This window comes from Salvia hispanica, chromosome 6, assembly GCF_023119035.1.
Source record: "Salvia hispanica cultivar TCC Black 2014 chromosome 6, UniMelb_Shisp_WGS_1.0, whole genome shotgun sequence".
Taxonomy (NCBI): domain Eukaryota; kingdom Viridiplantae; phylum Streptophyta; class Magnoliopsida; order Lamiales; family Lamiaceae; genus Salvia; species Salvia hispanica.
The window spans coordinates 44,754,092-44,764,932 of record NC_062970.1 but is presented as its reverse complement, the minus strand read 5'-3'; the positions used below and the strand labels follow the sequence as shown (position 1 = coordinate 44,764,932).

The 10,841-nt window shown below is 37.0% G+C and overlaps 3 protein-coding genes across 5 annotated transcripts; all 3 read right to left on the bottom strand.

Annotated features, from left to right (window-relative positions):
- Positions 1-384: 384 nt before the first annotated feature.
- Positions 385-2,364, bottom strand: LOC125195471 (putative F-box/LRR-repeat protein 23). The gene is made up of 2 exons (XM_048093618.1): positions 1,961-2,364; positions 385-976 (listed from the first exon to the last, which is right to left on the bottom strand). Exons 1-2 carry the CDS (start codon positions 2,362-2,364, stop codon positions 454-456), a joined length of 927 nt encoding a protein of 308 aa, XP_047949575.1. The 3' UTR covers positions 385-453.
- A 1,014-nt stretch (positions 2,365-3,378) lies between these two features.
- LOC125192497 lies at positions 3,379-6,170 on the bottom strand. 3 transcript variants are annotated; one of them, XM_048090091.1, is made up of 4 exons: positions 6,076-6,170; positions 5,844-5,931; positions 4,119-4,311; positions 3,379-3,681 (listed from the first exon to the last, which is right to left on the bottom strand). In XM_048090091.1, exons 2-4 carry the CDS (start codon positions 5,898-5,900, stop codon positions 3,551-3,553), a joined length of 381 nt encoding a protein of 126 aa, XP_047946048.1. In that variant the 5' UTR covers positions 5,901-5,931; positions 6,076-6,170; the 3' UTR covers positions 3,379-3,550. The 3 variants fall into 3 exon arrangements, with proteins under 3 accessions (XP_047946048.1, XP_047946047.1, XP_047946049.1); XM_048090090.1 differs by having other exon boundaries at positions 5,844-5,960; positions 6,076-6,162; XM_048090092.1 differs by having other exon boundaries at positions 5,844-5,934; positions 6,076-6,122.
- Positions 6,171-7,265: 1,095 nt separating this feature from the next.
- Positions 7,266-9,300, bottom strand: LOC125196948 (putative F-box/LRR-repeat protein 23). Its single transcript, XM_048095615.1, has 2 exons — positions 8,940-9,300; positions 7,266-8,205 (listed from the first exon to the last, which is right to left on the bottom strand). The coding sequence occupies exons 1-2, from the start codon at positions 9,266-9,268 to the stop codon at positions 7,575-7,577; spliced, it is 960 nt and encodes a 319-aa protein (XP_047951572.1). The 5' UTR covers positions 9,269-9,300; the 3' UTR covers positions 7,266-7,574.
- Positions 9,301-10,841: the final 1,541 nt, after the last annotated feature.

Here is a 10,841-nt window from a genome sequence, read left to right as displayed (position 1 = left end):
ATAAAATAAAATTGTATAAAATACCCAAGAAAAGGGTTATATTCCTTAGAACGGAGGGAGTAGTACATAATATACCATTCACCCAAATTCGATTCCTAAAACTGAGAAAAATGTTGCGATTCATAAATTTTAAAGCCAATTATAAAAGATGCAAGATTAATCCAAATTCATGATTTTTTAAGCAACTTCATACTCCCATATCCTTAAAAAAAAAGTTGGATTAGTTTTACTCTTTTGGGACGTTTTTTAAATTTAAACCAAGTTTAAATATGGAAAGTTTTAAACTAATTACACACCATCTCAAAATCTATTAACATTACTTACTTTTCCATCTTTTTTACTTTATCAATTGCATATTAAACCCGTGTCATTCATAAATTGATAACCAAGAAAACCTCCACAAACATCATAATAATAGAAGTCGAAATTGAATAAATCAGACATCAACTTTCCTCAGAATCCCCAAAAAATATCTTCGAAACTTTTGAGTCGAACCTCAAGATCACTGGCACAATCAGAAGGGAGCTTCAGATGTTTTATTTGCTCACAACATCTTTTACCCAGATCTCCTTCTAGATCAAGACCATAGCATCTCCGAAGGTCGAGTGACTCAAGGTGGGGGCAGCCATTGAGAATTGCTTCCAGTCCCTCGTTCCTTGTCTCCAGTGCCCAAATTCTGAGATGACGCAGATTAGGCATGGTTTTTCCAATTGCAACACCATACTGAATGGAGAATCTTACACCATCATCGATATCATCCTCCTCTTCTGACTGCTCACACCATGATTCATTATATGTAAATGATTTCAACATGGGGCAAGAGGTGCCGATGGTTTCAAAATCTTTGATATCGAATTCTGGCATCATAATATAGTGCAACTCTTCCAGTTGTGTGAATTTTTTTATTGCATCGGTCCAAGCAACATGGTCCCTTCCGAAATATCTTTCAAGTGTAAGGCATCGAAGCTGACTTGATCTGTCAAAGGAGTATCAAATACACCATATCATTGATTACGGGGAACGAACGAACGGGAAACACACAAAAGCAGAGGAGTAACAATGAGAGCGAAACATTCACATGATAAACTGAAAATCCATAATGTTGAATCATGTATGTATATGCAAACACACACAAGATACTTATCTTAAAATAAATCATCATACAAGTTACTATAGTACTATATTTATTAAGCTTTTCTCAACCTACACCTGATCACCTCCACCCCATCTCCATGTATGAATAGAGGAAGCAGAAGACATAGCAAAAAAGTTGAAAAACAGAGATACACATTTTATCACTACCCTTTTCAATCTTGTTAATATATTCATCCAACAAGATAAAAAGACAAGTGCTATGAATAATAAAATCTTCGACCTCTTTTGTGCAAATATACAACCAAAAATCAAACTTTTAATGTTTAGCAAAACTTTTAGTAGCACTCTTTTTCTAAGACAAGCATTGCAAATTCAAAACTGAAAACACAATCCTTACTAATCATCAACCAGCATGTTCTAACCTGCCAAAATTAGTTCAAGCTTATTTCTTACTAAAAAATACTCCCCCGTCCACGAATAGGAGTCCCGTTTTTTCATTTTGATCCGTCTACGAATAAGAGTCCCGGTTCATAATTACCATAAATGGTAAAGAGACCCACATTCCACTAACTCATTCCACTCACATATCATTTAAAACTAATATATACAAGTAGGGCCCCTATTCCACTAACTTTCTTCCATCCACTTTTCTTAATATTTTTTAAAACCCGTGCCGGAGAGAAATGAGACTCCTATTCGTGGACGGAGGGAGTAACTAAAAGCTGATTTTAACTAAATATATTTCGCATACTTTGACTCAAGGCATATGCAAAATATACACATAGACAATAATCATTCCTCTAAAATCAACTGTCAAAAATCAGCATCAACAAAAGGAAAGCAATAATAGAGCAGAGAATTATACCGCTCGGCGATGTAGTTTAGAATCCCATCTTCTGATTCCAAATAGGTGAGCTTTAGCTCGACCAATTGTCCCTGGCTGCGATCCATTGCGCTACGCCAAACGATGCCAAAATCCACTGCGCTAAGAATGTCATCAAAATCGTCGGGATGCTGGCAACGACGATAGTCCAAATCGATAACGCGCCACATGGAGGGATTCTTGCAGACTCTCCACCACGTACTGCACACTAGCATCGCGCTCATAATTATCTCCTCAGCATCCAACCTTTGCAGGATATTCGCCGTCAAATCCTCCGGCAGTTCGATCCATGGAGGCGGCGGAGGTGCGGTTGAAGAAGCTGGCGCCGGCGCCGGCGCCGGAATCGGGTATTCAGCTCTGTTTGATTTCCTTCTCTTGCTGAACATTTTCGGATTCTAGGGTTCCGTTTTGAAATGCGCGGGATTTTAGAAATACAGATACTACTCCTAACTTGGGGATTTGGGGTTTTGGGCCTTTGGCTTGGGCTAATTGAATCAAATTTTATTGGATTATAAATGGAATCTTGCAATCTAAACACATGTAAAATTCGTTGAAATTTTTTTCTAGGTTATAACTTGTTGTTTGTGTTAAAATGACAAAACCATTTAAGATGACATTGTACCATTAAGGATAGCCGTTAGATTTAGGAGCAGATTCAATATTTGGCAGACTTATTTGTCTATGTATCGTAGATTGCTTGATTATCTTTTATTCATATAGCAAATTGCTTGAAATCATATGCTGAGTTGCTAGCTTATGTACTCCCTTCGTCCCAATAAATATGAAACATTTGGTTTCCGGCACGGGATTTTATGCAGTGTTATTTTGTGAGTTGATGAAGAGAGAGTAAAGTAGGAGAGAGGGAAAAGTAGAGAGAGTGACGTTTCCATTTTAGGAAACGTTTCATTTTTAGTGGGACAACCCAAAAAGGAAAACGTTGCATTTCTAATGGGACAGAGAGAGTATATCGCAGAATGCTTGCTTATGTATCGTAGAGTGCTTGCCTAGATTGTCATTTTAACTATGCTGCCACCATAGTGCTATGGTTTCGTATCTCATAATGCTTGGAACCATATGCCATATTGTTTGCCTATGTATCATATGTATTGCAGATTGCATGTTACCTCATGTCACGTTGTCACTTTAAGAGCGATGTCACCCTAGCGCATCCCTATAAACAGGCCTTCTAGATTGTGAATTAATGGGGGTTCAGGGTTTTTTTTTCATAAAATTAAGAAAATTTTGAAGAAGAGCGCTTCTTCATCCTTTTGAATTTTGACAAATGTCAAGGGCATTCCTGTCAGTCCAGTTGTTCTCTTGTTTGCTAACAAACATTTTTGCAATATTTACAATCACTGTTTAAAAAATGCAACAAAATGTGGGGGCTTAGACACAGAGGAAGAAGCAAACAAGATGGTCTATATATTATATATATATGTCAGTTTCTTTGACAAATCCCAAACAAAAAGAAGAAAACTTTGACAAAGCAAGAGGGGCTCTCCATAGAAGAACCAGCTCCCAACAATGCCCAAAATTTAATGGTACAAGCATATACACACGAGCATATCTACATCAAGGTTCCAGCTTCAACGACACCACCCGAGACTGCCTGTTGCGTTTCGCAGCCTTCACGAACACCACCGACAGACAAGCCGGTGCCCACCATGGTCGTCGTACCTTTTGCTCCCCTTTCAAGCAGGCCACTGTGATACAAAATTAGTCAAGATTTGCAATTTCACACCAACTAAAACCCAAGACGACATAATGAGGAACGAGATAGAAAATAACATAACCAAAACAACCAAATCTAAAGTGGATTTCCCATGAAAAATGTTGAAGCCTTACTAGCACAGCCTATTTATATTGATCATCATCCATCCCACAGGCATTAATACATCGAATGATCTTAAACTCTCACATGTCACTCTAACGTCGTTTCTAGATTCCCATCCAATTGGTATGTTAATAAATGGGGAAACAGCATTCATATTTCATTCCTATGTCCATAGATTGAAATCTAAACTAGTACAAAATACTACAACCAAACAAGAGACCATTGATTCGAAAAGTAAGCAGCACATTGCAGCTTAACATGTGTTTAATTGAGAACAATATCACACACAGAGGGAGGGAGATGGACCTTTTATTCGCCTCAGCTCCTTGCACAATGTTATAAAATCCCCCCATTTCATGTGGCACTTCCGTATGAACCGGAGGATCTGTTCAGTTGTAAACATTGACATCCCTTCCAAATACTCTCCATTCACCCCATTTTCTTTGAATATTTCACGATAGTTACCAAGATTTATTTCTTCCAACCACAGGCCAACATCCTACAAAGCAGAGTCATACAAATTGAAAATCTGCTTTATTCAACAATACTTCAATTCCCCACTTCTTTTTTTTTTTTTTTTTTTTTTTTTTTTCTCATTTGACTCCACCAAAAGATACATGCTTAGCAAAGTATATTAATTAGTAATGCCGGTTTTATGACTTTTGTAGTTAGAAACAAGTTGGAAAGGTTTGAAAAGTGTAGTCATGTGCTAAAAGCTGAACAGTTAAAGGCTTTAACGTGGTATTAATGGATTTGATAAAGGAAAGAGGAAAGGTTTCAGATGAATCAATATAAAGGGGGGTTTTAATCCACCAATAGCACAAAATAAGTCAAATTCATAGTAATGGATATGATCATTTTAAAAATTTACTCATTCAGATATTTGTTAGTATAATAGTTTCAGTCCTTCAATCCAAAGGAAAACTACAAGAAAGAAAACCTAGTTGTCTACTTGTCTTTACTCCAAGCTGTGTAAAAACAAACATACTTTAGTTTTTGAGGGCCTAATGTTGATGCAAAAACCTAGATTAGGAATCAAAAAGGGCCTCAAAACATTTATTTACGTGCCAATGCAACAAGATAATGACAAAGCACGCATAACATGATACAATGGCGGTAGATAGAAAAATCCAAAGAGAAAGCACGGTATCACTGACTGTGTGTAGCTCCACGCCACTTCCATGACAACTGAAATGACTAACATGCATCTAGGGCCACACTGCCAGGCATAATGCACATACACATGAATTCCTAATTGCATGTCGTAAAAGCATGCATAAATTTATCTATGTTGGGCTACACATATCAGATCAGTAACCAGTAACCAGCAAAACCTATCTACAAGGCAAGTATCCCTGAACAGGGGAGAGTAGACGTGATCAGCTTCTTGCTGCATCCACCTCATTCGAGATTCCACTAACACTACTCTTTTCGCATGATTTCAAAAATTACCAATTTCATTGCTGCAAAAGGAATATGACAAATCCATTCATAATCTGAATTGTATTTCCATAGAGGCTCGTTTCGCCGAGTCATTTTCTCATAAGGCTGGTGTCTAAGTATCCAAGATCCCATATTTCAAGCAGACACGGCCTTCACACCCGAGTAACATACTGATATCCAACACCCCCAATTGAACACTCAATTTCCCAAAAGTGCCTTACTGAAACAACTAACAGAGGAGGGCTCACAATCAGCTCACAAATTAGCCCAAAATCAATTGGTTATTTGGGGGCTCATTCAATCACTGGCATTCAAACCCAATTTCTCAAATAAGGCAGAAGCAAGAATCAAAATACTAACACTCTTACTAAAATTAAATTACACACTCAAAAAACTCTGAATTATCACAAAACCTCCTTCACAATAACCAAATAGCAGAAATTCACCAACAGTTACACATAACTTAAACAAAATCATTGAAAAAATAAGAACTTTAGCAAGAAAGCCCAAGATCCAAAGAAGAGAATCACAAACAAATAGGAAAAAAAATCCAAAAGAGAAAAACAACAAACCAAATTGAAGAATTACCTCAACAGTCCAAATAAAGAAATCCAGAGGCTCCGGCGCCTCTTTTTCTCTGCTCATGTCGCAGAAGAAACGAACAATATCCAAAGCCCTTCTTCCAACAAAAAGAGAAAAAAAAGCCTAAAATTTCGGAAAATTTCAGATCACAGCAGTAAATAAATTTATAAACAACTTCGCATACGAATATAGCAAGAATACAGTTGATGTCAATAATTGCAAATGGGAAAATCCAAACCTTTGAATTTATGGGGCAATCAAGGGCTCTGATTTCTACATTTGCTGATGAGTAAAGTGAATGAAAAAGAGAAGAAGAAAGAGAGAGAGAGCTTGACTGCTAAAACCACTTTAAAACTAGCTCTTGTTTTTGTTCTTGTCAAATCACATTTTACCCAATAATCTTTTCTTTTTATTTTCTTAATTTAAATTGTTTAAAATGAAAAACATGTTTAACATTGGAATTGAATGTTTTAGGATAAATAAAAAACTAAAAGTATGTGGCATAATTGGTGGAGATTTTGAGTTTGTTATTGTACATAATTTTAAAATTTTCATAGCATATTTTAAATGGATGCATCATACATAATTGAAGTTAATACTCCCTCCGTCCCTAATAATTTGACCTAGTACTCCATTTTGGACCATCCCACATAATTTGACACACTTCATTTTTTACATTTTTAGTAGTGGACCTCATATTCCACTAACTCATTCTGACTCACATTTTATTATAAAACTAATACTTTAAAAGTAGGACCCACATCCCACCAACCTTTTCAACTCACTTTTCATTAGATTTCTTAAAACCCGTGACGGGTCAAAGTGTCCCAAATTATGTGGGACAGAGAGAGTATATTATATTTTGTGAATGCAGAAAGCTAAAAGCAAGGAGAAAATAATTTGTAGGAAATAGTAGTTGAGTAAGAGGATGGTATTGAAAAAAAAATTGTTTGCATTATCCTAAAAGAGATTGTGTCATTGTATGATTGAAGCATTGGGAAAGCTAGGCTACATCAGGCCCAATAACTTTTCCTTTTTGATTCATCATAACCAAACTTGAATTAATTCAGTTTTTGTTATAAGTAACTATACAACTCTTAAATTCCTAATTGTTGAAATAGTTGTAAGAGAGAACTCTACTCTTAGGCATGCTTTTCTCATAGCAATGTTCATTACATGTAAATGATTTCAACATGGGGAAGGAGAAGAAATAGATAGAATAGAATGAGGCTCTAAATATGCTGCCAAATAAACCATTTGAATAAACAAAGTAGCATCATAGCCCACCAACCTAGCAAAAAGAGTGAAGATATCTCAGGGTATTTTCAAGACTAGAAATAGTACTAATAACCATCAAAATCTTCACAATAATCCTAATGTTAATAATAATCATATTCAGAAACACTACCAGACTCAGAATCACTATCATAATCAGAATCAATATCATAGTTACTTTGCCATTCAGATGGTTTCATAAGCCAGTCCATAAAGCTGATAGAAACAGAATGGAGCCACATATACTCTATTTGCTCAAAACATCTTTTGCCTAGAGCCTCTCGTAGATAGACCAAGCAAAAGAATCCATTGAGATAAACAAACAAAAAGGGGAGATATAATGAAACCTCCAAAATGCTGCCTTACAACTTGAAATCAACTAGCAACACGAATGCCTACTAAAATGTTAAGAGTGGTATTTGTCCATATAGATTTAAGCCAAAAATCCCCCACAACCATCATCTAATAAGGTTTGAAATTGTAAGAACCAGCAAATCCCCCACAACCATCATCATCATCGAAGCCGTCATCAGACCAACCAGGCCTACAGAAATCTGCCAAATTCGATGTCGTAATGACATCCTCACTTTCATATCCAGGATCTTCAAGCAAATCAGGATCACTAGTGTTACCGTCAGTAGGGAGTATGAGATCTTTTATTTGCTCAATACATCTGTTAAACAGAGCTTCGTCTAGATCAACAGAGCATTTTCGAAGATCGAGTGATTCAAGGTGGGGGCAGCCATCGAGAATCGCTTCCACTCCCTTGTTCCTCATATACAGTTCCCAAAGTCTGAGATGGCGCAGATTAGGCATGCTTTTTCCAATTGCAATAGCATGCATAGTGCAGAAATCTACATCTGGGCAATCCTCATCATCTGCAGATAATGAAGGCATGTACCAATGTTGGTTATATGTAAGTGATTTCAACATGGGGCAAGAGTTTCCAATGGTTGCAAATTGTTTATGAGTGAGTGATGGCATCCTGATAAGGTGCAACTCTTCCAGTTGTGGGAGTTTTTCAATTATACGAGTCAAATCAGTTTCCAATTGCTCATACCCTGCGAGTGTAAGGCATCGAAGCTGACTTGATCTGTCAAAAGAGAAGAACATAAGACCATATCAGTGATTCTTGGTAAAGAAAGAACTGGAAAACCACAAAATAGAGGTTCTAAAAGCAAGAACCACCACACCAGGAATATTTAGGTTGTACAAACAGGCAACAGCAGTAACACTCGGAGCAAAACGTTCAAATAACAAATTGAAATCCATAATGTTAAAGAAGCATCTGTATTGTATACACACTCAGGAGTACTTATTTTAAAATCAGCATAGTCTCATCATACAAGCTTAATAGTTCACATAAACAATGCTGAGCCAGTAGTACAATTTATAAAGCTTTTCTCAATCTCCACCTCCAACCCATCTCCATGTATAAATGACAAGAATAAATAATGAGAATAGATGAGGCAGAAGACATAGCAAAAAGCGAATTACACATTTCCCATCTTGTTAACATATGAATAAGAAGCATTAACTAGATCCATTGCCTCACAACATGAAAATGAAAACTATGCACAAAAATTTCAATGTTTAGCAACACTTTTTAAGCTCTCTCTACAAGACTGTATGATACAATCCCTACTATAACCATGTTCTAACCTGCCAAAGTTAATTCAAGCACTTGGCAATTTCTCAAAGCTGATTTCAACTAATCACTATACAAAATTAATCTCCAAGAAATTCTGCAAATCAAAATTAAAGCACAAAAATTGAAAGCACATACATAGAGCAGAGAATCAAGCGTAGCAAAGGAAGGAATTATACCGCTTGGCGGCGTAGTATAGAAACCCAAAATAATCATCGATATTGATAACCTTGAGCTCGATCAACTGTCCCTGGCTACGATCCACAGCGCCGCAGCAAATGGAGTCAAATAGTACTACGCCCTCGCAACGTCGTAAGTCCAAATCAATAACGCGCCACATGGCGGGATTTTTGCAGACTCTCCACCATGTACTGCACACTAGCTGCGCGATCCCCAGTCTCTCTTCAGCGTGCAACCTTTGCAGGATATTCGCCGTCAATTCCTCCGGCAGTTCGATCCATGGAGGCGGCGGCGGAGGTGTGGCGGAGGAATCCGGCGCCTTCGACATGCCGAATTCGTACTTCCTTTTCGACAATTTCAAATTTTAGGGTTAATGCGCAACGATTTCGATATTTCTTTGGTTCATTACCAATATTTTTATAAATAGTTACTAAATTTATTTTTAACACATTCGAGGAAACATAATTCAATATTTTCTTATGGACAATAAATCATACTCTCTTCGTATTCAAAAAATTGAAGTGTTTGAAATGACACGAGTTTTAATGCACAGTTGGTAAAGTAAGTGAAAAGAATTGGTAAAAGAAGGGAGAAAAAAAAAATAAGAGAGAGGAAGAGAAAAAAATAGTGAAAGTGGAGTTAGTGGATTGTGAGCGTCCATATCCTAAAATGTCCATATCCTAAAATAGAAAGATTCTAAAGTTTATATTTTTAAGGAACGACCCAAAATATAAATAGTTACTCCAAAGTTGATACAAAACTTTTGGGCACGAAGATTAAGAATTTATATTAAATAAATAAGAGATATGAAAAAAAGTAGGAAATATAAGAGAGTAAAATAAATGATGGAATAAAGTAAAAGTGATTAGATGTTTTGTCTTTTGTTAAAAAAAGAAATGACTCAATTTTATTGGGACGGACTAAAAAAAAATACGACTAAACTTTCTTGGGATGAAGGGAGTACTATTTTTGAAAAACACAGGGAGTAGTCTGTCTAGGGAGAAGGAAACGTTACGTGGAAATATAACCAGAGATACCGATGTACTAAACATCAAAATTCAATAAGATAAGATAACAAGCATAATGCCATCATACATGCTTAAATTTTAATAGAATCAACAACGATCTCTGAGAGATTACATTGTGTTACCAATTGTTATGGGAGAGCAATATGGGAAGATATTATGTTACCAATTGTTATGTATTGTACTTAATGCGGGGGAGTAGTCATTGATTACTGGTAGGAGTATTAATTTACAAGAGCGCGAGCATGATGATAATGATGAAACAAGTAAACAAGCACGTGTATATTGCCTACTTCTCTTAGAACATTCACAATAGGGACGGATTCTCCGACGGACACTCCAAAAACACCTTATGTCACATCATAAGGACATCCCAAGGCACTACCGCGTCACAAGGGCATCCCACTACAAAATAGCGGACATCTCCAAGGACATCCCGACAGACGAGAACAATAATAAAAATTCGCTAATTCACAAATATGCAATTTACGGAATTAAAATTTCGACACGAATACGAGAAAAATGCAACCGTTTTATTTCAGAAAAAAAATATACATAATTAAATAAAAAAATACATAGTTCATAAAAAAAAATACATCCCAAAGCTTCGACACACGCGGCCCCCCGACTCACTCCTCCTCGTCCCCTTGGCCAGTCTCGGTATCACTCTCGAGCAGGGGTGGGAGATCCAAATCGCACCTCATACTGTCGATAACCCCCTTCAACATCTCCCTGTATAGGGGTCAGTCGACCCCGCAACTTTTCAGTGGTCTCTATCATGCTCTGCTGCTGCTGCATGTGCACGAGGTGGACGAGTTCAGGATTGGCCTGGGTAGGATCTGCCGATTGGACCTCGTGGGACCCGTTCGCGCTGCC

What these genes read in the sequence shown, in the direction of transcription:
- LOC125192497 (XM_048090091.1), bottom strand. Translation starts at nt 5,900, where the DNA reads ATGAGCAGAGAAAAAGAGGCGCCGGAGCCTCTGGATTTCTTTATTTGG. An exon ending in TCTTTATTTGGACTGTTGAG is followed by an intron (nt 4,312 to 5,843) that starts GTAATTCTTCAA and finishes TCTGCTTTGTAG; the next exon opens with GATGTTGGCCTGTGGTTGGA. An exon ending in GGAGCTGAGGCGAATAAAAG is followed by an intron (nt 3,682 to 4,118) that starts GTCCATCTCCCT and finishes TTTGTATCACAG; the next exon opens with TGGCCTGCTTGAAAGGGGAG.
- LOC125196948 (XM_048095615.1), bottom strand. Translation starts at nt 9,268, where the DNA reads ATGTCGAAGGCGCCGGATTCCTCCGCCACACCTCCGCCGCCGCCTCCA. An exon ending in CTATACTACGCCGCCAAGCG is followed by an intron (nt 8,206 to 8,939) that starts GTATAATTCCTT and finishes CTCTTTTGACAG; the next exon opens with ATCAAGTCAGCTTCGATGCC.
- LOC125195471 (XM_048093618.1), bottom strand. Translation starts at nt 2,364, where the DNA reads ATGTTCAGCAAGAGAAGGAAATCAAACAGAGCTGAATACCCGATTCCG. An exon ending in CTAAACTACATCGCCGAGCG is followed by an intron (nt 977 to 1,960) that starts GTATAATTCTCT and finishes CTCCTTTGACAG; the next exon opens with ATCAAGTCAGCTTCGATGCC.